At 34.9% G+C, this 26,713-nt stretch overlaps 1 protein-coding gene across 1 annotated transcript in view; it reads left to right on the forward strand.

Annotated features, from left to right (window-relative positions):
* Positions 1–26,713, forward strand: part of BRIP1 (BRCA1 interacting helicase 1) — a 204,216-nt gene that overhangs the window by 69,293 nt on the left and 108,210 nt on the right. The window contains exons 6-10 of the mRNA XM_060135882.1: positions 3,076–3,366; positions 8,435–8,656; positions 10,737–10,936; positions 17,192–17,324; positions 25,613–25,767. Of these exons, the coding sequence (XP_059991865.1) occupies positions 3,076–3,366; positions 8,435–8,656; positions 10,737–10,936; positions 17,192–17,324; positions 25,613–25,767 (1,001 nt within the window). The remainder of the gene's footprint in view (positions 1–3,075; positions 3,367–8,434; positions 8,657–10,736; positions 10,937–17,191; positions 17,325–25,612; positions 25,768–26,713) is intronic.

A 26,713-nucleotide genomic window follows, 5' to 3' on the forward strand; every position in this document is an offset into this window, starting at 1 on the left:
TGTTCTACCATACAGTGTAGCTATTTACAGTTCTTAGAGATTACAGGTGTTGGGAGCCCATGTGTTTTGTCTTCTTGACGTTCAGATATATTAGATGAGAGAGAATATTTTTTAATTTATTCTCCAGTTTCCTAATATAGTCTCTGTAAATTTAAAGAGCAAAAACAAAAGGAAGACATCCCTATGAAAGATAAACTTGATCATTTGTTAGCAGGAGAAATGCTTAGTGAAAAATATTTAATTTTGTTCATCTATTGTTTCAAAACCCCTAGGTCAAAGGGTTTCAGAGAGAGACCAGAAAATATTAGCCTATTATTGGAGTGGAGGATATTATGACTTCCTGTCATTGCTGTTTCAGGATTCTTTCTCTAGTTTTCTTACAGAATTGAAACTTGCTGATTTTGGTACAAATAATTCTCTTTTGTTACTAAATAATTGTCTGTTTTAAGCCTCTGTTCTATTGCTACATTCATTTTTTTCCATCTTCAAATATGATTATACCGAATCCTTTAAATAGAAACTCCAATAGAAGATCACTTCTGAAGAAATAATTCCCCTGTAATATTGCAAATAAATAAGAATCACCTTTCTTAATTTCTGTCTTCTACTCTACTTGTGCAACCACCCACTGAAAAACCATCTTCTTTGAGGAGTCACCCTTGAGTTCATAGATGGTAAAATTACTTCAGAGCATTTTAAGACTTAAACAGAAAACATTTTTAGTATAAAATTAGCTGTGGTTTAAAATTTTCTCAGTTATGGAGTGAAAAACTAATTTAAGTTACCTAAATAAAGCTGCTCTAGTGGGAAGAGTTTTCTGAAGCTAGTTCTTGATCTTTTACTTTTGTTAGTACAGCTACTAGCATAATATTTTAAGATAAGCAGATCCCTTTTTAAAATTATTAGTGCAAATACCCCTTTTAAGAATTAAAACATTTGAATACAAGGCAGCAAGTTATAAGTCTATATAATAGCATCCCTTTCTATTTGAAAAAATATGGAAGATATAATTATATGTAGAAGGGTCTGCAAGTTATTTGTGGTGGTGGTTGACTTACTTTGTATTTTTCTGTAGCATTTGAATTTTTTGTTTAGAAAAATAGTGGAATTAAAATAAAAGGAGTGGGTGATAAAGCTTTAAGTGGAATTCATGTTGAAAAGTGTTATATCAAAAAGTAGGTTTCCGAGCTTTGAAAAAAGGCCACATTATTGAGTAACTTTTATGCTTGTGTATAATATATCCATGTGGAATATAACAATGCATTGATCCCTAGCATTCTAATATTCAGAGTGAATTTAACTGTATCATAGGGAAGAGATATAGTATAACTGAGTGAAAGATTGAAGGTATGGAAAAGTCAACTAATTCTGCTACCAAGAGTTACCTTAATTCTTTTACTGAGTTAACTAATTAGTGTGATCATTGCAAAGGCTAGAAAGGAATTCAGTCAGAAATATCATGATATAGTTTGCATGCCATTTTCTGTGTGACCATAAATTGTTAGATATTGCAACATATGTAACATAAACCACATGTCAGCTGTTTCCTGCCTCACTGTTGACAAGAGCCCCATTCATAACTCTTCTTTTTATCCTTTCAGTGAATAAGTAATTATTCAATATAGAAGGCAGGATATTTGGAACTGGCTATTTAATGTGGCAGCACTCTGTAATGAAATCTGCTGTTACTGGCAACCTGAGAGGGGAATGTAACAATTCCAGCATGGCTGTAACTTTATCTGCTTTGACTGACTGTTTATTTGGCACATCAGTGAACCTTTTATCCCAGTGAGTGACAGCTCCAGAAGGGTCACATTTACATCCATTCTATCATGTATTGTAATATTTAATGGCGGACAAGGTTGAGCGAGACTGGGAGTAATTTGAACTTGCTTTTCCACTGAGTTGAGGCTAAAAGACAGCTTGATCCCCAGTATTGTGGTGTAACATGCTATGACTTAGCATTTGTTTATGAAGGCTAATCTTACTGATTATAATTTTAAAAAAATCTGCAGTTAAATGGTGTGTTTGTTCTACTAAACTAAAACTCTCTAGTACAAATTCTCTTAAGCTACTGTGCTATTTAGTTTTTTTCCCTATCAGTGACCATTCCTATAAACTAACCATTTCATAGTCTTTCTCTTAAATGAGGCTGCATTCTGTCTCATTTTATAGTAACTGAGGTTGAGAAGGGAGTAGTTATTAAGAATCCCTGGGTTCTAATATATAGCATAAAGCTTTTTAAATTTTTTTATTTTTGAGAGTTTGGAAACAGGAGAGAAAAACCAGCTAAATACTAGACTAAACTCCTGATGTTCCATAAGGTGCCTTTATATAACTATTTTAATTATGAAACTGAATTGAGTAAAATTGTCCAGGAAAAGCTATCCTGACTGGTAATTTTACTGATGGATTTACATTCCATGACAGGTAATTGAATTTCAGATGTACTTGTTCCACACAAGCAACCTGCCTTTATTATTAAATATTAATAATTTGCATTCATTTCCATACTTTTGCTAGAGAATAGTTTTCTTTTCTTGTTTTTGACTGATGCTTTAGATTCAGCTTGATATTTCTATTCTTCTGTAAGCTATATTTAAAATGCTTTTTAAGATGTTGGTATATTATAGGATATTTGAATGGACTGTGCTGTAAAGAAAAATAGCACTATCAACTCTAAATTGTAATATCACAAGTTCACTTGAAGCCTAAGCAAAAATGAAAATTGTCCTTTGTTTTATCTTATTTTTATAATTTATAAAAGAGGATAATTAAAATATACTTAAAACATTTGGAATTTGAGAGTTGGAGTAGTATGTTAGAATACAATGCAAATATGGAAACATCATTTATAATGATAAAATGGTTTATCATTTATTTATGAAGGAGAACCAATTTGAAATTGAATTTGTAGTTTCTTCTTTAATGGCAAGTTTTAGATGATGTAACATCATGAATTTCTCTTTATCTGACGGTTGTGATTCACTGCTTATAGTTTTGATTCCATGAGAGGTTTGATAACAATTTTATGGTAGTCCAGACATTAGTTATCTTTTCTTTCCTTTGTTACAGCCCCCTGGTAACTGTTCTAGGTGCTGTTGTTCTACTAAACAAGGAGACAGTCAAGATTCTTCAAATACCACTAAGAAGGATCATGGGGTGAAGTCCAAGATACCCAAAATATATTTTGGGACACGCACACACAAGCAGATTGCTCAGATTACTAGAGAGCTCCGGAGGACAGCATACTCAGGGGTCCCAATGACTATTCTTTCCAGCAGGGATCACACTTGTGTCCATCCTGAAGTAGTAGGTAACTTCAACAGAAATGAAAAGTGCATGGAATTGCTAGATGGAAAAAATGTGAGTAAGTTAATGTATTTTAGAGGAAAAATTAGCTGAAAAGATTGATTACTTTTTAATGTGTTCATTTTATATGTACATTTACAGCAATAATCAAATAACTTACAAAAATCAAATTGATTGCTAGTGTTGATATTTTTTAAAAAATAATTTTACTATAAGAAAGTCTTTACTCAAGTTTTAAATTATGGGTTTTTGTCCTAAAGCTTGGGGATATTTATTTATTTCCTTGAAAATTAATTTTCATTTTAGTCACCCGTCTTCATACTTTCTTCTTTTAAATCTCTCTACCCAAAATAGTCAAACATGGATGTCATATGAGGAGATTAAAAACATTTAAGTGATTTAGTCTAACTAGATCTAATTAATGTATTTAACATATTTAAAAACTTCAAAATAAGGTAGTTTACATAGGCCCTCTCTTTGAGCAAATTTTTAAATGTTTTTTAATTGAGAAATGTAATGACTATACTGTCTCATAATTCTGATTAGTACAGACTTCTTTCAAAAAATTATGTTAAATTATTAACTGAAGATATGTTGATGGTTTTGAAATTTTCCAGGGATATTTAGAATAATACGAATTTTAGCTAGGTAGATAAATCTTTCTTACTAAAGACATGATTTTTTAATAATATTTTGGCAGTATTAGTTTGGCAGTCTGTGTACCAGTTTGATAACTGGTGTACTCTAAAATTGAAGTTATGGGTCTGGAATTATACCCAGAAATTATTGGTGAAGCATAAGTTGATAGTATATGAAATGACCAATGATATTTTAATATATTTTGAAAGTTGTTCTGTCTTTCTGTATTTTGTCAAACATAAGTGGTTCTACACAAAAGGCTAAGAGCTACAGCCTCTAGAGTTTCATTTAATTGATATATCACCTCCTACCATATAATGCGAATAGATTATTTTGTTTTATGCTTTTCTTTGTCAGTGCTTTCTTTTATTAGATGGAAATTTTTTCAAGCCTTATTTGGGGTTATTCAAAAGAAACTTCAACAGATATTCAAACCTGATAATATGAAGTATAATTACTAAGGGGCTTCAGTGGAAAAACTTAAATGACTTGTTCAGAACCAGGAAGAGAATACAGAATAATTGAATCAAAACCATTGTTGAAATTCTGTGATCATACTTGTTTTCATATCAGTTCTTTTTAATTAACTGAGGAACTGTAAAATCTCTTCACTCTGTATATTTAAAAAGTTCTCTTCAAAGAGAGATAAAAATACTAAAAAGCCAAATGGTAAAAAAAAATAAAATAGAGAAAAGGCTCTTCATGATAAAACCCCATAAATTTTATATTTAAGTAGACTTCTTTCTGTAAGTGGCTAACTGATCTACTAAATTCCTCAAATGCTTGAAATTTGTTTTCTGGCTATAATAGTCTATGTAAGAAGACTTGCTGGCATTGTCATTATCTTTTACTACTTGTTATTGAGAAAATTATTATGTAATTTATTATGTGTTTGTTATCCCATTAGTAAAAACAATTATAAAGTTTAAGATTGTGTATTGAAAGCAAATATTTTATGTAATCCTCTAGAATTGTGCAGTGGTGGTGATGTTTTTTGATTGGTCTTTATCCTCCAAAGTTTGAATCATGTCAAAATAAAAATCCAATAGACTTTTTCATTGGCCTTTGGGTTCTGTTTTCAAGTAAACAATTCTTTTATTTTTGAATATTAGTATTATAAATAATTGAAGATACCTGCTTGTAGTTGTTTTGACCTAATTCTGCCTCAGAATGCCTAGCTCATAGGTGTACATGAACATTCTTTTTCTTGTTCGCAAGCCCTCAGGGTAATTTGGTATTGTAATGAGGGCCAATTACAAAGTCACTAAAGGTGTCTATGTTTACGATGGCTGAATTACCAAAGAGAAATGATAAATAGATACCTGACAGTTTGAGTGAAAAAGAGTTTAAAGTGTGATAACGCTTCAATTGACAGACTCCCCTCAGGGTTATATTACACTGCTAAAATGGATGAGCTTTTCTGGTTTTGCTATCAGCCTCCACAGCAGTGTCATTCTAAGTGCCCTTAAAGTGTAAACTTTCTGAGTTTTTGGCTTGATCCAAAGGCACATGTTTTTTTGTTCACTGTTTCTTTTATGCTCCTATACTGGAAAAGCAATGCACTTATCTGCTAAAAGTTAAATTTTGTTTCAACTAAGAAAAAATAATCTTAACTAGCCCTAGAAATAACTCTAAAAAGTTATTTTAGGTATAGAAGAATATCTGTTTTTTGTTAAGATGAGATTTAACAGTCCATAACCATAGACTCTGAAGGCACCTTAGTGATCATTTTGTACAAATAAAAACTTTCAGAATAGTATGGAAGATACTTGGAATGAAGAAATGGTGAATGTCATATTATTAAGCTCAATCTGTATCAAGCTCAGTATGAAAGATACTTGGCACATCTTCAACTGTCTCTTGACCTCAGAATCATAGAATTTTAGAGCTAGAAGGAACCTTAGAAATGGCATAGTCAGCGGGTCAGAGGAATCTTAAAAGGCTTCTAATTCAACTACTCTTTTGATGCCTAGTCACATGAGAAAAATGGGCCCTGAAGTTTGCCCAGTGTCAGACAACTAATTAGCAAGAAAGGAAGCAAGTCTTCTAACTGCTAACCATTGCTGTTTTTACTACACTAGAAACAAAAACGAAAGATGGCATCATAGTGTGGGGAAGTTGACATGGCATGAAGGGTAAAAAAGAGTAGTAGAGATTAGACAAAGTAAGTGAAAATAATATAAAAATGAAGCAAATAAAGAAGGTTAGGTGAGCCCTTTCTTCCTAATTTTTATTTTTAATACCTTGGAGGACCAATAAGCAGCATGGCTTTAGGAGAATTAGCAGTCCTCAGCTGATCATGCCTTGTCCTTGGATTTGCTGACATTCTTTTATAGGTTATGACCTTTTTATGATTTACTCCATTTCTAGCAATGTCTAGATATTTTTGTGTATGTAATGAGGTATGAATGTTTTAAAAACATAGATTTGCCTTTTGTATAGTTCATAGATAAAAATACACACACACACACACACACGTGTACATATCCCCCCACTGGTTAAGGACAGCAAACTGGGAAAGATAAATATTGGATTTCAAAATCACATTTAATTTTTTTCGATATATAAAATTAATGAATTAAAATGGCTCATTATTTCACCACTTAGTCCCAAATGACAATTGAAAAAGAAAAGTAACATATACATGGTTAAAGACTCAAAATTATAGAAAGGCATTAAATGAAAAGATCTCTCTTTCCGGTTCTTTCCATCCCCTTAAGGGAACTACTGTAAGGTTTTATGTGTATTCTTCTAAAACATTTAAAATATGTATTTTCTATAATGTATGTGTATAGATTATTTTTAAAGCTTAAACCCATCAGCACATAGACAAATCTAACTTATTTTTTAAGGGCTATATCTTTTGTATGAATTTTTGCCACAATTTATTTAACATATCCCCTGTGGGTAGACGTTTGGTTTATTTCCAGTTTGGGGGGCTATTAAACAGTGCAGTATATATATATTTAAATGGTGAAATTTTATTTGGTAGTTACTGACAAATTTCCAGTGCACTTCTAATAGAAGTAGAAGTTTATACTTCTAATTTTATACATCTTTTAATAGGATATGCCACACCTTTGCTAGGACTGGATTTTATCAAACATCTTATTTTTTGATTGGTGTATGTTAATAAAATTTTTTTACTTCTAATAATAGAATGGCAAAGGACATTAGTAAATAGTACATGAAAGAAGGTATGCAAATTACTGTTGAAACTTTTTAGAATGTTCGTACAATGTAGTGTTAAACCTTGCTAGAAAGTGTGAAAAATACAAATCAAAGCAACAGTCTTCTATTTTTACCTTTAAAATAGGCAAAGATAAGAAAAGATAATATTAATGTTGATAAGGGTGTGGAAAAAGGATAATGTAAAATGCTATACATTTTCTGGAGAATAATTTGGTGATATGGTTTTCAAGAAACTTAAAAATATTTTTACTCTCTGATCCTATAATGCCATTTCTAAAACTGTATACTAAGAAAATATTTAGAAATGAGCATAAAAATTCTTATTGCAGATTATTTATAAAGCAAAAATTGAGAACAGTCTAAATGTCTAGTAATAAACTGGTTCATCAACTATGGCACATTAATCCAGTGTACATATATAGGCAACAATGAAAAGAAACTTGGTGATATGAAAAAATATTTCTGATAGGATTTTTAATGAAATAGGCTAAGAGAAAAAAGGAGATCCCAGTTTTGTAAAAAAAAATATTTAGTGGCTAGATTGTTAATAATCCTCAGTGCCTGGGGAAAATTTGCTTTGTTCTCATTATTTTAAAATTGGGTCTCATTATAGAGATATATCCACAAGTATATATGTATAGAAGAAATGTGAAATGAAATACATCAAAATCTTGGTAGTACATTCTTTGTATAATGGGATTTTAGGTAATTTAGGGCTTTTTGGTACTCTTATATTTTCCAACTTTTTGTAGTAAATACTCCTTTTTCCCCTAGGACATTTCTCCTGCCCTCCTTCCCAGTTTCCATTCTTCTTTTGTTTTTAGTTATTTATATTTGATTAAGTAATACTGTCTCATGGCTCAAATTGAAAAGGTACAAAAGTGTCTATAGAGAAAAATGTCTTTCAGTCCTGTTCCCAAGTCACTTGGCTCTCATCTTTGAAAGCAACTAGTAATACCATTGCCCTTGTGTATCCTTCCAGATCCTTCCAGAAATATTTTTGTTTAATACCACTTTAATCAGAACAAAGTCACAACAAACATACTTTGAAAAATATGTTTCTCAAGTTAATTTGGGATATTTCCAGCTATACTGATCTGGAGCTCTATCTGAGTTAACTAATATAGTTCTTTAAAATGGTTGTATTATAGATGTGGTGTATGTACTCTGTCTCCTCTGTTAAATCTTTACTTTGTGGCTTTAATGATGTTTCTAAAATTCTGAGGTGAACTTGTGTTATTTCTTCTGTTCTAGTATTGCTTCATATTTCAGCTATGCATTTTTTTTTTAGGGAAAATTCTGCTATTTTTATCATGGTGTTCATAAAATTAGTGATCAACACATATTACAGACTCTGCAAGGGATGTGCAAGGCCTGGGATATAGAAGAATTCGTCAGCTTGGGGAAAAAACTAAAGGCATGTCCATATTACACAGCACGAGAACTAATGCAGGATGCTGACATAATATTTTGTCCCTACAACTATCTTCTAGATGCACAAATAAGGGAAAGTGTGAGTAGATATGTAAAAATTAAAAGAACTGTTTTCCTGCTATTGGGATATAAGTGATGAATGTAAAGCTTTTAGATGTTTTAATGTCTTTTACTTTATTCTTTGCTTTATATTTAATTTATGGAAATGTGTAAACAGATTAGAGTATTGAAAACGTATTCTAGGGGGTATTAAAAACTGAATTTTAGACATTGTCATTTTAATTTCCAAAGTAATAAGCACTTCTAAGGACCTAGTACTGAAGTGGAATCGTAACAGGGTTTTTCAACCTTGACGGTAATGACATTTTGGGCTGGATAATTCCTTGTTGTGGTGGGCTGTCTGTGCATTGTAGGATGTTTATTAGCATCTCTGGTTTTATCCACTAGGTGCCAGTGGTACCCTCGCAGTTGTCACAATCAAAAATGTCTCCAGACATTGCCAAATATCCCCTGGGGTACAAAAAATTGCCCCCATTTGAGACCCTTATATGTGATCTCTTTATGAATAGAAAGAATGATTTTAAAACATTTATCTAAAGAATCTGTGTTTTGAAGAACTTACATTGGGAGAATATGCATACTATGCAAATTATGCTCTGTGAACTTTGAATAAGTGAATTTGGATACAGCATTTGTGTTTATCTGCCTGGTTCTTAGAGACATCCAGTTGTTACAGCATAAGACAAAAAGTGAATAACTTCATATATTCAGTTGTTATTCCTCTCTTTAGATCTGACTGTACAACTTTCATTAGCTTTCTATTTCTATAAGTTTAAAATGAATAGGCATTATGTTTAATACCCCTGCTATCCTTCCTCTTATTTGGCTGCCTTTCAGCTAGGTCTCTTTCCGTTGAGCAACGGTATATATCAATGCCAAGTCAGTCTTCCTCTGCTTAAAAATCTCTTATATCTCTCTTTGCTCATGGGATAAAGTCATATTTCTTAAGCTTACTCCCAAGATGATCAATAGTCTGACCTAAATCTGCCTTTTCAGCCTTCTCTGCTACAGACTCCCAACTTGAACTCTTCAAAAACTTACCTCAAAGTCCCCTGAGGACACCTTGTTCTTTCCTGTATCTCTGCTTTTGATTACACCTATATTGAATTGCCCTACTCTCTCTTTGTGTATCCAAATCCAAATCCTGCTCACTTTTTAAACCTCAGTATATTTCCTACTCTTTTATGGTTCTTTCTCAGCCATCTACAGCCCTCTGTATATTATTATTTCCTCAGAATAACTCAGTGGCAATTGCTTTGTGACATTTTGTATTAGTCAGGACTCTTTCAGTTGCATTTGACACAAACCCAGCTTCAATAGAGCTTAAAAAAATATACTTGACTATCGTGATGACTTTGTAATCAGGCAAGTTCTTCCCAGTAGGAACAAAGATAACCATAATCAGCTAGCTTTTTTCCAGCTAGGTAACCTGGAAAAAAGAATATGATTTCACATTAGTCGCCCGTAATTACTCTGATTGGCCTAGCTCGGATCTCATACCCATTCTTGAACCAGTCATTGTGACCATAGACAGATGGAATACTTTATTTAATTGACAAGCCTGGGTTCTAAGTCCACCCACATTATGAGAGTGGTGATGTCCCTTGATTAACAGCTTAACAGTCCTACAGACATCACATGGGAGCTGGGGAAGAGCACTTCTCAAAAGGGTTGCAGAAGAGACTGAAATGAAATAGATACATACTATATTGTATTAGTATTTTGAGAGTCTTTTGAATCTTGTGTTGTTATTTTCGTTTTAAAGGTTTTTTTTTTTTATTCTACTTTTTATATTATGTTGGAGATCCCTTATACCCCTTTGTGTAACCAGCCATATGTTGATCCTGGCTCACTTAACACATATTATTTTGGTTGATAGGTTTACAAGTATTTTGAGAGTGAAAAATGGAAAACTGTAATGCTGAGCTGATATTTGGTTGGCCTAAGTGCTTTAAAATTTTAAGACTGAGAATCAGTTGCTTATATAGTTGGACTTGTGATATTGGCCTATAGTGTGAATTTTTTAATGAAATATCTTGCCTATTGCTGTTAAATCCATTTTGCTGAATGTTTTACAGGAAAACTCTTTTATCTTATAGATGGATATCAATCTGAAAGAACAGGTTGTCATTTTAGATGAAGCTCATAACATTGAGGACTGTGCTCGGGAATCAGCAAGTTACAGTATAACGGAAGTTCAGCTTCGGTTTGCTCGGGATGAACTAGATAGTATGGTTAACAATAATATAAGGAAGAAAGACCATGAACCCCTACGAGCTGTGTGCTATAGCCTCATTAAGTAAGAACATTTGTCTTTCAGTGTCATTTGTGCTGCCTTTGTATTAAAAACATGTTTTATTGTGCCAAGTATTTTACAATTAGTAAACTTTGACCAGGCTACTTGGGAAATGGATTGTTGTTTGCCCATTAAAGGTAGAGATAGGCTAGTCCAAACTTCTGTCTTGTTCAAAAGAATATAGTGAACGTAACTGATTTTTAAAATTGATAATTGTGAATCTTATTCCTAATTTAGCAGGATAATTTAGTAGTCCCATAGGATGTGTGTAGGATATTGGGCTGAACATTAACTAAACATGGTTTTAATTAACATATTTTAAAATTCTGGACCATGGCTTTATTTTATCGCTTTATCCTGCAGTTTGAGTAGGATTCTGGTTTGATGAGTTTCATTTAACCAAGATTTCAATACTGTAAAATAATAGATTTAGTATTTTATTTATTTATTTTTAAAATTATTTATTTATTTGGCTGTGTCAGGTCTTTGTTGTGGCACACAGGATCTTCGTTGTGGAATGTGGGATCTTTTCATTGCAGCACCTGGGCTCTTCTCTGGTTGCAGAGTGTAGGCTCTCTAGTTGTGGTGCATGGGCTCTAGAGTGCACAAGCTCAGTAGTTGCGGCGCATGGGCTTAGTTGCCCCACGGCATGTGGGATCTTAATTCCCTGACCAGGGATCCAACCTGCGTCCTCTGCTTCGGAAGGAGGATTCTTAACCACCGGACCACCAGTGAAGTCCTGATTTAGTATTTTATTGAAACTTACATTAGATCGTTTCCCTTTAATTAGATGTTATGTTGTTGATCTAGAATCTCTTTACCTTAGAAAAAAATGTTACCTGACACTACATCCCGTTCCATTTATTGCAGCACTTTTCTGTTCCCTTCACAGTATATTTTTTAAAAAATTTGCATGTTTATACATCCACATGTTTGAACATAAGAGGTTTACAAATTTATATAGTAAAAACCTTTTTCCCACCCCATCTTCCATCTGCTTAATTTCTGTCTTCCTGAACAAGTTTATCATTTAGTTCATATTTATGCAAAAATGAGCCAATATAGATACTTTCTCTTATCCCTCCTTTTTACCCAAATGATGACATCTATACATATACTTTTTTCTTCTCCATTTTAAACGTAAAATATATTTTATTTTTGGGTCTTCCCTGGTGGCACAGTGGTTAAGAATCTGCCTACCAATGCAGGGGATACGGGTTCAATCCCTGGTCCGGGAGAATCCCACATGCTGCGGAGCAACTAAGCCCACGTGCCACAACTACTGAGCCTGCGCGCCTCGAGCCCATGCTCCACAAGTAGAGAAGCCACTGCAATGAGAAGCCCGCGCGCCACAACAAAGACTAGCCCCCGCTCGCCACACCTAGAGAAAGCCTGTGCGCAGCAATGAAGACCCAATGCAGCGCCCCCCCCCGCCAAAATATCTATATAGATGTATGTTTTATTTTTTCTGCTGTATAGCAAAGTGAATCAGTTATACATATACATATATCCACTCTTTTTTTTTTTTCGGTACGCGGGCCTTTCACTGTTGTGGCCTCTCCCGTTGCGGAGCACAGGCTCCGGATGCGCAGGCTCAGCAGCCATGGTTCACGGGCCCAGCCGCTCCACGGCATGTGGGATCTTCCCGGACCAGGGCACGAACCTGTGTCCTCTGTATCAGCAGGCAGACTCTCAACCACTGCGCCACCAAGGAAGCCCTTATGTTTTATTTTTTAAAAGCCAGTTTATCGAGGTATGGTTGACATATATAAAACTATTAATATTTAATGTATAAAACTTGATGAGTTTGAGATAAGTATACATCTGTGAAACCATCACCACGGTTTTTAACATAAGCATACTCATTGCCTCTAGAAGTTTCCTTCTGCCCTCTTTATTTATTATTATTTGTGATAAGAACACTTAATATAAGACATACCCTCTTAGCAAATTTTTAAGTATACAATGCAGTATTGTTAACTGTAGGCATTGTACTTCATATGTACATTTTTCTGTATCTTGCCTTTTTTCACTTAACAATATATTTTGGAGATCTTTCCATATCAAGACCGAGAAAGCTTCTCAGTTTTAAAAAAAATAGTTGCCTAGAATTCCATTGCATGGATGTACAGTGATTTATTTAACCAGCCTCTGATAGTAGATATTGAAGTTGTTTTACAATCTTTTGCTATTACATTGCTGTAACGAATAACTTTGAACATATGCCCTTTCATCTGTCTGGGAGTATATCTATAGCAAAATTTTTAGAAGTGGGATTCTTGGGTCAAAGCATAGATCTACATGTAATTTTGATAGATATTTTTTAAATTTACACAGTAGATGGGTGAGTGGAAGACTAATTTATACTCTGACCAGCAAAGTATGAGAATATGAAAGTTGTTTTTTTCCTAACCTGATGGGTGAAAAGTATCCCAGTGTACTTTTCATTTACATTTCTCTCTTTTTTTTTAAATGTATTTATTTATTTGGCTGTGCCAGGTCTTAGTTGTGGCACGCGGGATTTTTGCTGTGGCACATGGAATCTTTGCTGCGGCATGTGAGATCTTTAGTTGCAGCATGAAGGATCTAGTTCCCTGACCAGGGATCGAACCTGGGCCCCTGCATTGGGAGCACAGAGTCTTAACTGCTGGACCACCAGGGAAGTCCCTCATTTACATTTCTCTTAATGTGTGATTAAGCATTTTTAAGGGCCATATATATGTCCTTTTCTGTCAACTCTCTGTTGACATTTGTCTTTGTTCTTGTTTTTATGGTTCTTTTTCTTATTGATTTGTAGATGTTCTTTGTAAATTGGCCCTTTGCTTGTGATAAGAGTTGCAAACATTTTCCCCTCCATTTTGCTATATGCTTGTGTCTTTCCTTGTGGTATTTTTGCCATGTAGAAGTTTGTCATTTCTATTTCACAGCATAATTTGTTGAAAGAGTTGGCTGTAGTTGCTGATTTTATTTTCTCACTTCCCATTCTTTCCTTATCCATCCCAGTAGTGTTGCTGTCTGCATAATTCTACTGAAACTGTTCTTATCGAGATCTCCAGTGATCCAGAGATTGCTAAGTGCAAAGGTTATTTTTCTGTTATTTTACTTAGCCTCTCAGCATTGTTGGATACTGTTGACTACCACCTCTATGAAAAGTGTTTTTGTCTTCTGTGGAATAATAGAAAATATGTATTCAATATATTGGTCTCTGTCCCCAGTTCCTGGCACGGAAGTCCTAAAACCTTTATAATTTCCTAAGTGATAAGAGCACTAAGAGCATTTTCTGTTCTACTATTTCATTTTTGGCCCCGGTTCCTGACAGAGTTCCTAAATCCCCTGGGATTTCCTGGATGACAGGTCTGTCTTTTGTTCTAATGAGGTGATGGGTTTGTGGGCTCCTGGATGGGTCTGGTCACTAGAAAGACCAAGGCATGTTTAAAAGCTTGGAACTTTCAGCCCACCTCCCCTCTGGGAAGGGGAGAAGGGCTGGATATTGAGTTAATGTTCCATCATGTCTTTGTAATGAAGTCTTCATAAAAATACCAAAAGTACAGGGTTCAGAGAGCTTCTGCATTGTTGAACACACCTATGTACTTGGAGTGGGGTGCACTTCACCTCCACAAGGACAGAAGCTTCTGTGCTTGGGACCCTTACAGACCTCACCCTATATATCTCTTCATCTGACTGTTAATCCTTTATTATATAATAAACTGGTAAATGTTTTCCTGATTTCTGTGAGCTGTTCTAATAAATGCTCAAACTTGAGGAGGGGGTCATGGGAGCCTCTGATTTACAGCTGCTTGGTCAGAAGCACAGATGACAACCTGGACTTTTACAACTGGCATCTAGGTTGGGGGTGGGAGGGACAGTCTTGTGAGACTGAGTGCTTAACCAGTAGGGTCTGTGCTAACTCCGATTAGTGTCAAAATTGAATTGAATTATAGGACACCCATCTGATGTCTCAGAGAATTGCCTGTGTGGGAAAAAACCCCACATACACGTAGAGACCAGAGGTGTTAGAAGTGAAGTAGTGAGAGTAGAGCAGACACACAGGAATGTGTTTTCCTAGACGGCTTCCATGACATCTTCTGGTTTTCCTCCTCCTCACAGTTCATTCTTTGTCAGTTGCTTTTGATAGTTCTTACTTTGTTTGATGTCTAAACGTTGAAGTACCTCAGGGCTTGGTCTTGGGACTTCATTTCTTTTCTAGTTCTGCACTCTCCTTAATTTACATAACCCTAGTGCAGTGCAAATGAGGCCTGAATCTGTGTCTGTCCCAACCTGTCCCTGGAATGCCATTTTCATATACCCAACTATACTTTCTATCTCTGTTTGGATATAAAATTTCAACTTTCCAAAACACTCCTTTCCTTCCCCTACCTACTCCCCCCCACTGCCCCTGTCTTCCTTGTCTAAGCAAATAGTACCGACCAGTTCCTCAAATCAAAAATCTAAGTGTTATCCTTGATTACTGCCTCACCTCATGCAATTCATCAGTAAGTTTTATAAATGCCACCTACACAATATATCCCAAATCCTTCAATCTCATACCTGTCATCCCAGAATCATCCCTCAACTAGAACAACTGTAACAGCCTCCTAATAGGTCTCTCCTTTCATTTTTGTCTTTCTCCTATAATCCATTCTGGCTTATAAGCTGGAATCATCTTTTAAACACTTAAAATAGATTCTCTCTCTCTTATTTAAAATTTTCTGTTTAAAATCTTCCCATTGCACTTTGAAGAGAATCCAGACTTCTTATCCTGGCCCAACATGATCTGATTCCTGCTTATCACTCTAACATTGCTCATACCGTTATTCCTTTCTGCCCATTGTGGTCCAACTACATTGGCTTTCTTTCGGGTCTTTAAATAAGCAAAATTTGTTAAATCACCTGAGGATCTTTGCACCAGGTGAAAATGGCATTCTTCTACTTGGAGTACTCTTTTTTCCCTGATCCTCCCATGACTGAATACTTTTTGTATTCAGTTAGAATATATGTCATCTCAAAAAGAGCTTCCTTGACATTCAAATGAAAGTAGCAGTTAGATTACATTAATCCAGTTTATTTTCATTATATCACTGTCACTACCTGATATTGTCTTGTTCATGGAATTGTTTCTGAGTTTATTTCTGTCTCTCTTAGTAGAATCTAATTTCCATGAGAATAAGGACCTTGCCTATTTTATTTACTGCTGTATTTCCACTATCCAGTATAGTGTCTGGCATAATATAGGCATTTAAGCACTCACTGAATGTACAAATGTCTGTGTGTGTGTGTGTAAATGAATATATTTTCTAGTAATTCTCTTTTTTGTGTTAATATTTAACACTATAATCTTTTTATTAGGCTTTTAAATTTTTATTTATTTATTTTATTTTTGGCTGTGTTGGGTCTTCGTTGCTGCACGCGGGCTTTCTCTAGTTGCGGCGAGCATGGGCTACTCTTGGTTGCAGTGCGCTGGCTTCTCACTGAGGTGGCTTGTTGCGGAGCACGAGCTCTAGGCACGCGGGCTTCAGTAATTGGGGCATGCAGGCTCAGTAATTGTGGCTCATGGGCTCTAGAGTACAGGCTCAGTAGTTGTGGTGTGCAGGCTTAGTTGCCCCACAGCATGTGGGACCTTCCCGGACCGGGGCTTGAACCCATGTCCCCTGCATTGGCAGGCAGATTCTTAACCACTGTGCCAGCAGGGAAATCCCTATTAGGCTTATTTGTATTTCCTTTTATGTGCATTTGGGATAAGCTCCTAAGAGCTGACTGTCATTTGGAGAGACAGACAAGTAAAGCAGTGTGAGTCCACAAAACACAAATGGGGAACCACACACATCTTTCTCTTTTTTGAGTGAAAGCTTACTTTTTTAGCTGTATATTTATTTTGCAATGTGAAACATGCATGGTATTTAAAATGTGTCTTGGGCTTCCCTGGTGGCGCAGTGGTTGAGAGTCCGCCTGCCGATGCAGGGGACACGGGTTTGTGCCCCGGTCCGGGAAGATCCCACATGCCGCGGAGCGGCTGGGCCCGTGAGCCATGGCCGCTGAGCCTGCGCGTCCGGAGCCTGTGCTCCGCAACGGGAGAGGCCACAGCAGTGAGAGGCCCGCGTACCGCAAAAATAAATAAATAAAATGTGTCTTAATTAATCCACATATATGTGCTCAGAGCTTCAAGGAATACAGATCAATGTATCACATTTCTCTTTGCTCTGTTGAAGTAGTGCACATAAGGATGATACTGGTTGATGGAATTGTTTTATTTTATTCCAGTTGGTTAGAAGCAAACTCTGAACATCTTGTGGAAAGGGGTTATGAATCATCCTGTAAAGTATGGAGTGGAAGTGACATGCTCTTAAATTTACACAAAATGGGCATAACCACTGCTACTTTTCCTATTTTGCAGGTAAGTTTTTTTTCTACCTGTGAGATTTATTTAGTGAATTAGAAATGACTTAATAGTGAATAGTTAATCCAGAGTAAAGAAAAAAAAAGTAGCAAGTTAATTGTTTCAAAGTTTTATTTTATTTTATTATGTAAGTTCGGTAATCTTTAAGTGATGGCATAAATTATGGATGAAAAAGTAGCATTATTAGTTTGAAGGCTATATGGCTTAATTAATACAGAATTAATTGCTTTGTTTAAAGCTAAAATAAGTCAGTATTTTTAGGTTATAAATATTTTGTCAATTATAAAAGTTAAAAATTTGGAAAATAAAAAGATAAGAAATTCATGTTTTATTCTCCTTAACTTAGAGGTTATAAACCTGGGTATATAGAGATTATGGGTGGGCTATGGGATACTGTGAGCCTTATGAAATTACATTCAAAATTTTATGAGTATTTACTTTTGTACATTTTTCTGGATAGAACCTTCATGACTTACATTATTCTCAAACGAGTGTTTGTTTGGGGTTGTTTTTTTGTGTTTTTTGCAGATGAGAATGTTTTTACTTTCTCTTTTTGTTCTTATTTATTTATATTAATTGACTTTACTTTTAAAGTGGTTGTTATAGGTTTATAGAAAAAGTGAACAAAAAGGACAGAATTCTCATGTACCAGCACCCCCAACCACACACGTATTCACAGATACTATAGATTCTCTTATTATTAACATCTTGCAGTAGTAGTACATTTATTACAATTGAACCAATATTGGTTACATTATTTTTAACTAAAGTCCATAGTTTATGTTAGGGTACACTTTTTGTGTTGTACATACAGTTCTATGAGTCGTTATGAAAACATAAAGTCACGTATCTACCGTTACAGTATCATACAGAATACATTCATTGCCTTAAAAATCTTGTGTTGCACTTATTCATCCCTTCAACACACTTTATTTCCTCTGCTGAACCTCTGGCAATCACTGATTTTTGTTTTTCTGACTCCATAGTGTTGCCTTTTCCAGAATGTTATATAGTTGTAATCATACAGTATGTGGTCTTTTTAGACTGGCTTCTTCCACTTAACAGTATACATTTAAGGTTCCTCCATGTCTTTTTTTGTTTTGACAACTCATTCCTTTTTATTTCTGAACTATATTTATTGTATGTATGTACCACAGTTTGTTTATCCGTTTACCTACTGAAAGACACATTGGTGGTTTCCAAGTTTTGGCAATTATGACTAAAGCTGCTATAAACATTTGTGTGCATGTGTTTGTATGGACATACTTCCTGCTCATTTGGATAAATACTTAGGAGCACAATCGCTGGATTGTATGGTAAGACTATGTTTAGCTTGCAGTAAACTGCTAAACTGTCTTCCAAAGTGATTGTACCATTTTACATTCCCACAGGCAGTGAATAAGAGTTCCTGCTGTTCCACATCCTTGCCAACATTTGGTGTTGTCAGTGTTTTGAATGTTAACCAGTCTAATAGATATGTATTAGTATCCCATTGTTTTAATTTACATTTCCCTAATGATATATGATGTGGAGCATCTTTTCACATGCTTATTTTCCATCTACATATTTTATTTGGTGAGGTATCTCTTCAGATATTTTGCCTACTTTTTAATTGAGTTGTTTGTTTTCTTATTGTTGAGTTTTTTTCTTTTTTTTTTGCGATACGCGGGCCTCTCACTGTTGTGGCTTCTCCCGTTGCGGAGCACAGGCTCCGGACGCGCAGGCTTAGCGGCCATGGCTCACGGGCCCAGCCGCGGATCTTCCCAGACCGGGGCACGAACCCGTGTCCCCTGCATTGGCAGGCAGACCCTCAACCACTGTGCCACCAGGGAATCCCATATTGTTGAGTTTTAAGAGTTCTTTGGGTATTTTGTATACAAGACCTTCATCTGATATGTGTTTGCAAATATATTCTTCCAGCCTGTGACTTGTTTTTTCATCCTATTAATAGAGTCTTTCATATAGCATAAGTTTTTAGTTTTAATAAAGTTCAAATTTTTTTCTTTGATGGATCCTCCTTTTGGTGTTGCAACTAAAAATTCATCACCGAACCCAAAGTCACCTAGATTTTCTCCTATCTTTTCTTCTACAAGTTTTATAGTTTTGTATTTTACATTTAAGTCTGTGGTCCATTTTGAGTTAATTTTTGTGAAGGGTGTAAGTTCTGTGTCTAGATTCATTTCTTTGGATGTAGATGTTACTGTGTCACCATTGGTTGAAAAGACCATCCTCTCTCCATTGGATTATCTTTGGTCCTTTGACAAAAGATCAGTTTACTATATTTGTGTTGGCCCATTTCTGGGCTCTCTATTCTTTTTTTTTTTTTTTTTTTTTTGCGGTATGTGGGCCTCTCACTGTCGTGGCCTCTCCCGTTGCGGAGCACAGGCTCCGGATGCGCAGGCTCAGCGGCCATGGCTCACGGGCCCAGCCGCTCTGCGGCATGTGGGATCTTCCTGGACCGGGGCACGAACCCGTGTCCCCTGCATTGGCAGGCGGACTCTCAACCACTGCGCCACCAGGGAACGGGCTCTCTATTCTTTTCCATTGATATACTTGTCTGTTCCTTCATCAGTTCCACACTGTCTTGATTACTGTAGCTTTATAGTAAGTCTTGAAGTCAGGTAGTGTCAGTCCTCTGACTTTGTTCTTCAGCATTGTGTTTGCTATTCTGAGTCTTTCATCTTTCCATATAAACTTAGAATTGAAACTGAGCCCCTGTGGGGCTCCTGAGCATGGAAGCCTTTCTGTCCCCCATTTCTTGTATATAGGGAACAGACTCCAGCCTCCATGACCTTCCCTGGGTTCCAAAGGGCAGATTGGAACAGTTGTTAGGGAAGGGAGGGGATGAAGAAACAAGGGAGGAGAAGCCAAGAAACTACCGGAGGCAAGATTAAAGGAACCAGAGAAGCTAATCAAGATTAGGAGACCACCTGAGACGAGATCAAAGGAGTTCAGGCCCTGCACACACCCTAATCTTGTCAGCAACCCCATCCTTGAACTATTGCTATAAAACCCCTCACCAAATCCCCCGGGGTTGGGGGACACAGTTTTTCAGGGGCATGAGCCTGCTGTATCTCCCTTTGAGTGGCAAAGCAATAAAGTTATCCTCTTCTACTTCACGTAAAACTCTTGTCTTCAAGATTCAGTTTGGCACAGTGCACAGAGACCAAGCTTTCTGCATCAGAATCAGTTTGTCAGTATCCACCAAGTAACTTGGTGGGATTTTGATTGGGACTGCATTAAATCTGTAAATCAGTCTGGGAAGAACTGACATCTGAACAATATTGAGTGTTCCTATCCATGAACACGGAGTATCTCTCCATTTATTTGGATCTTTGATTTCTTTTATCAGACTTTTATAGTTTTCCTCATTTAGTTTTAAAGAGGTTTTTGAACCAAAAAAGGTAAGAACTGTTGCTAACATGAACTAGCATTATGGGCATATGAGTATTAAAAATATATTTTAATAAGACCGTACTTATAATTTTTGCCCTGAATTTTTAAAGTGCAATGTATCATAAGTAGTTTTTCATATGACACTTTTTCTTTTTTTTGCATAAACTTTTTGCATTCTAAAGACTTTTCATATCAACAGTAAAATGGGTTAAATAAATTGTGGGAAATTCATACAGTAGACTACTGTACAGCAATTTACAAAATGAACCACTGCCACCACAACCATATGAATGAATCTTACAGACATAAAGTTGCATAAGAGAAACCAGCACAAAAGAGTACAAACTGTATGGCTTCATTTTTATGAAATTTAAGAACAGACAAACATAGTTATGCTAATAGAAGTCAGAATACTGGTTACCACTGGTTACCTTACCAGTGCAGGGGTAAGGAGTAGTTTGGGCTAAGATGGGACACAAAGGAACTTTCTGGGATTCGAGGAATGTTTTGAATCCTGATTTAAAATCACACACACAAGTGTGTGCGTGCGTGTGTGTGTGTGTGTGTGTGTGTGTGTGTATGTGCTTCTGTTTAGTGACCTATACACTTAAGATTAATGCACTCTATAAAAAATGTACAAATAAAATACATGTCAAAGGAAAAAACTTGGAAAATAACAGAGAAAGTTACAGAGGAAAAAAAAAACTCGTAAACTTAAAAATGATTATTATTAACTTTTAGATTTGTGTCTACCTATGTCTTCTTCTATGCATATATTCACTTAACATAAATTTTTGAGATGATACATATTTATTTTTACCTCTTCATTTAGTAATATGAGTACTTCCCTATTTTAATAAAAATTGTTTCACATGATTTTTAGTTGCAGTGTAGCGTTTTTGTGAGTGCATATATTCTAAATTATTTGACTAATCTGGCATTTGAAATACAGGTTGTTGCCAGTTTTCCCAGAATAAGAAAAGGTTCTGATATGAACATCCTTGAAAATATATATTTGTATGTATCTCTGATTGTTTCCTTTATATATGGTAAATATTAATTCTTCGTTGCTTGTTGTATTACATGTATATTCTTGTATCTGTGGTTTGTTTATGGTATTTTTTAATAAGTTTTTAAATTTTAGTGCATTCAAATGTATCATTGTTTTTTCTTTTATGAATTGTGATATTTGAGTTTAAGCAAGCTTTTCTTACACTCTGCACCATTTTCTTCTAAAACTGTTAAAGTTTTTTTTAATAAATATTTTCAATCAGCCTGGGATTCATTTTTGTTTATGTTGTGAGATATGTAATCCATCTTATTTCCTGTATGGATTTTCTCAGCATCATTACTAAATTATCCATCCATTTCACTCTGATTTGTAATGCCACATCTGCCACATATCTGATTTTCGTTTATGTATAAGCTTATTACTGGACTCTATTGTGCTCTTTGATTCTGTTTATCTAAGTTATCCTATTTATTAATCACTGTAGCATTAGAAAAATGCTGATGCATGGTAGGGCATATCTCCTCACTTGATTTTCCTTTGGAATGATCCTGGCTGTTCTTTGCCTTACTCTGCCATCTGAATTTTAGACTTAGCTTATAAATTTCTATGAACAATTCTATTGGAATTTTGACTGGAATTGCATTGAATTTATGGATTAATTTCGAAAGAGTTGACTTATTTACAATATGAAGTTTTTCCATTCATGAACAAGATAGAATTCTAATCATTTATTCTCTCTTTCTATATATCTTTCAATAACATTTTATAATTTTTGAAAGTCTTAGGTACTTTTGGTTAATTTATTCCTAAGTTAAAGTTTGTTTCTTTTTCAAATGGTATAATTCAAAAATTGCATTTTCTAATTTTTATCAGTGTATAAGGATGGTAGTTGATTCTTACAATCAACCACTTTGCTGGACTATCCTATAGGTTCATCTATAGATTATTAAATTTTCTATGTAGACAGTCATCCTGTCTGTGAATATGACTATTTTCTTTCTTTCCATTTCCTTCACATTTTATTCATTTCTTACTTTGCTAGCTTAAACTTTCAGTACATGGTTCATCACAGTAAAAAGACATCCTAATCTTGTTGCTTACTTTAAAAGGACTGTATTACTAGTATTACAGCATTTAGCAATATGTCTGCTGTATTTTAAAAAAAAATTTTTTTAACAGTTTGAGATACAATTCACATGCCATGAAATTTACCCCTTTAGAGTATACAATTCAGTGGTTTTTCATGTAGTCATAGAGTTGTGCAACTACCACTGCTGTGTAATTTCAGAACATTTTTATCACCTCAGAAAGAAACCTTGTACCCATTAGCAATTAGTCACTCCCATTTCCTCCTACCCCAGATCCTGGAAACCACTAATCTACTTTCTGTTTCTGTGGATCTACCTATTCTGGACATTTTATGTTAATGGAAACACGATATGTGGTGTTTTGTTACTGCCTTTTTTCACTTTGCGTAATGTTCTCAAGGTTCATCTATGTTGTAGGTTCAATCTATCAATACTTCATTCCTTTTTATTACCAAATAATATTGCATTTTATGAATATACTGTATTTTATTTATCCATTATCAGGTGTTTCTACTTTTTGGCTGTTATAAACAATGCAGCTATGACCATTCATAGACAGATTTTTGTGTGGACATGTATTTTCAATTCTCTTGGGTATATACTTAAGACTAGAATTGCTGGTCCATATGGTAACTTTATGTTTAACATTTTGAGGAACTGCCAAACTTTTCCAAAGGGGCTGTACCATTTTACAATTCCATCTATAATGTATGAGGATTCTAATTTCTTCCACATCCTCACCAACACTTGTTATTATCTCTTTTTTATTATAATCTTCCCAGGGGGAATGAAGTGGTATCTTCATGTGATTTGATTTTCATTTCCCTAATGACTCATAATGCCAAGCATTGTTTCAACTGCTTATTGTCCATTTATATATCTTCTCTGGAGAAATCTATATTCAAATCCTTTGCCCATTTTGAACTTGTGTTGTCTTTTATTGACTGTAAGTTCTTTATGTATTCTGGATATGAACAATGTATTGGATATATGATTTGAAAATACTTTTTCTCATTCCATAGATGCTGTAGGATTTTTAGTTATTTTAAAAATTAGGTTAAGGAAATTTCCTTTGATCTTAAGAAATTCATCATTGTGATTATTAAATTTTTTACAAGTTAATTTTACCACAGTAACATATGAACATAATTTAAAAGTCGATTACTACTATCAAGAAAAGCATTCATTTGTGCCACTCCTCTGTCCAAATTTTCATTCTCGGTGGCTCTTTTAACTCATAGTGGCTTCCTCTGATGTTTAACCCCAATTTTCTAAATAACATGTGGATTCTGCTACTTTCGAGTTTTCAATTTTTGATATTCTCTATTGACTTCCTATTAAGTATGATGATGATTTAGCTCCTTTACACACACACACTTTTCTCTCTCTCTCTCTCACACACACATACACACACACACACACACACACACACACACACACACACACTCTCATACTCACCCTCTCTTTTCCTCTCTGTCCCTCCCTTTCTCCTTTTCCTCCCTCCTTCTTTCCCTTTCTTCACTCTCCATTTTCTCAGCATAATTATATTACTATTCAGTGTGCATATCATTATGTATATATATTATCATAGTTTATGATAGTCATCTCATGTAACTTACTTGATTAAATTTTTAATACAACTCTAGGTTTCTATGAAGTAATAATTACCTGTCTGTGTCTATGTGTGTGTTTCCCCATTTGCTTAGTTTTCTATTTGTCTATAAACCCAGCTGTCATTGTTTAGGTAACCTAGCCAGAAGTAGCCTTGGAGTTGTCTCATGATGTAGAACGTCATTCAGTCCGTTTGTTTTTACTACAGTGCCTTACCTTCAGGAGTTCAGAAGTTCTGTAGTTTTACAGAGTAAATTGCCAGTAGTCTGCCAGTGTTGGAGAGGAATAGTAGCCTTCCTGTAAGGTGTTTCTCAGGGAACTTGATTTTTTAAAAAGAACAATTTAATACTTGTTTTTCATTAATATCATTAATAATTTGTAGTGCTGAATGTTTTTCCAAGTTCATGTTGTCTTTTTTGTTCTTTGTTTCTTGACGTTTTGTTCAGTAGAGACTAATTTTACTTTTTTAAATGTCTATTATTTCACAGTATATCTGAATATTGAAATTTATCTGTCTTATTTATCTTAACTATTTTCCCATTTTATTTTCATTGAACACACATTTTATTGTCAAACATCAAAGTTGTCACCAGTATCTTTTATTGCTTCAATATTCAGGGTTTTCTCTTTCACAATCTGGGAAGACATACTTTTCTGTTTTATTATTTTGTCTTAATGTCCACACTTCTTTCTGTATTTAAGCTTACGAGCCATGTAAAAACTAATGAGCTAGTTAGCATACATTTTGTATCTAGTGTGTATTCTTTCTTTGAGTTGTTCTTTTACTTTTGCTTGTCACATAGTTATATTATTCTCAGCATCAGAGTACTCCCTGGAAATAATTCAGGCATTTAAGTGGCATATCAAATCTTTTTAAAAACTATTTGGTACATTTTTATTTAGTTCATTGCTTTTCAAAGGCACTGAATAAAACCCTAATTGCCTGAAGAAGTAATGAACCTCCTAAATGTGTAACTTCTTATTTAAATAAGTCTGAAGAGAATTTTAGAATATATGGGAATTCAAAATATATTGTTAGCATTTGTGTATTAATGTTTGACTAAAATTTCAATGTATATTTCATTTGGGTTTTATTACAGTTTTAAGAATTTTGTTTTCCCCCTCTTTCCCTCCCCCCGCCCTTGCCCCGGTACACTTAATATGGTAATTCCTTATAGGGACATTTTTCTGCTATCCTTCAAAAAGAAGAAAAAGTCTCATCAGTTCATGGTAAAGAGGAGGCAAGAGAAGTACCTATTATTAGTGCTTCAACTCAAATAATGCTCAAAGGACTTTTTATGGTGCTTGACTATCTTTTTAGGCAAAATAGCAGGTAAGTGAAGATAATCTGGTCTGTATTCTTTCTCTTAAAAATATTAGCCTTATTGGGTGCTACCATGTGTTTAATACCTACTAATTTTATATGAGTACATGGGATAGTGATAAACAAGTGGTATAAATATTGCTCTTACTTACTGGCACAGACTCAGTCAATTGATGTTAGTTTTTATTAATGAAAATGAGTATTGAAACCAGTTAATAAATACAGTTAGTTAATTCAGCATTAAAGTCCTCTAAGACTAAATTTAAGTTTTCTTTTAAGTATAATCTAGATGTTTCTTCCAGTGTCAGAAAGTCTCTCTTATTGTGTAAATCCTCTATTTAATGAAATGTGGGAAATGAAAAGCAGTCAACTCCCCACACACTACTCCTTAAGTTATAGTACTACCTGGTTCCAGTATTTTTTTAAGTGTTTTTTTATGGTAAAATATACACAATATAAAATTTACCTTTTTTTTTTTGCGATACGTGGGCCTCTCACTGTTGTGGCCTCTCCTGTTGCGGAGCACAGGCTCCGGACGCGCAGGCTCAGTGGCCATGGCTCACGGGCCCAGCCGCTCTGCAGCATGTGGGATCTTCCCGAACCGGGGCACGAACCCGTGTCTCCTGCATCGGCAGGCGAACTCTCAACCACTGCACCACCAGGGAAGCCCAAATTTACCATTTTTAAGTGTACATTTTAATAGTATTAAGTATGTTCACATTGTTGTACAACTACCACCACTGTCAATTTCTAGAACTTTTTCATCATCCCAAACAGGAACTCTATACCCATGGAACAGTATCTTCCATTTCCCTCTCACCACAGCCTTTGGTAACCTCTATGCTACTTTCATCTCTATGGATTTGCCCTTTCTAGGTGTCTCATATAAGTGGAATCATACAATCTAATGTTTTCAAGGTTAATCCATGTAACATATGTCATTCCTTTTTATGGC

Source organism: Lagenorhynchus albirostris, chromosome 20, assembly GCF_949774975.1.
Source record: "Lagenorhynchus albirostris chromosome 20, mLagAlb1.1, whole genome shotgun sequence".
Classification (NCBI taxonomy): Eukaryota; Metazoa; Chordata; class Mammalia; order Artiodactyla; family Delphinidae; genus Lagenorhynchus; species Lagenorhynchus albirostris.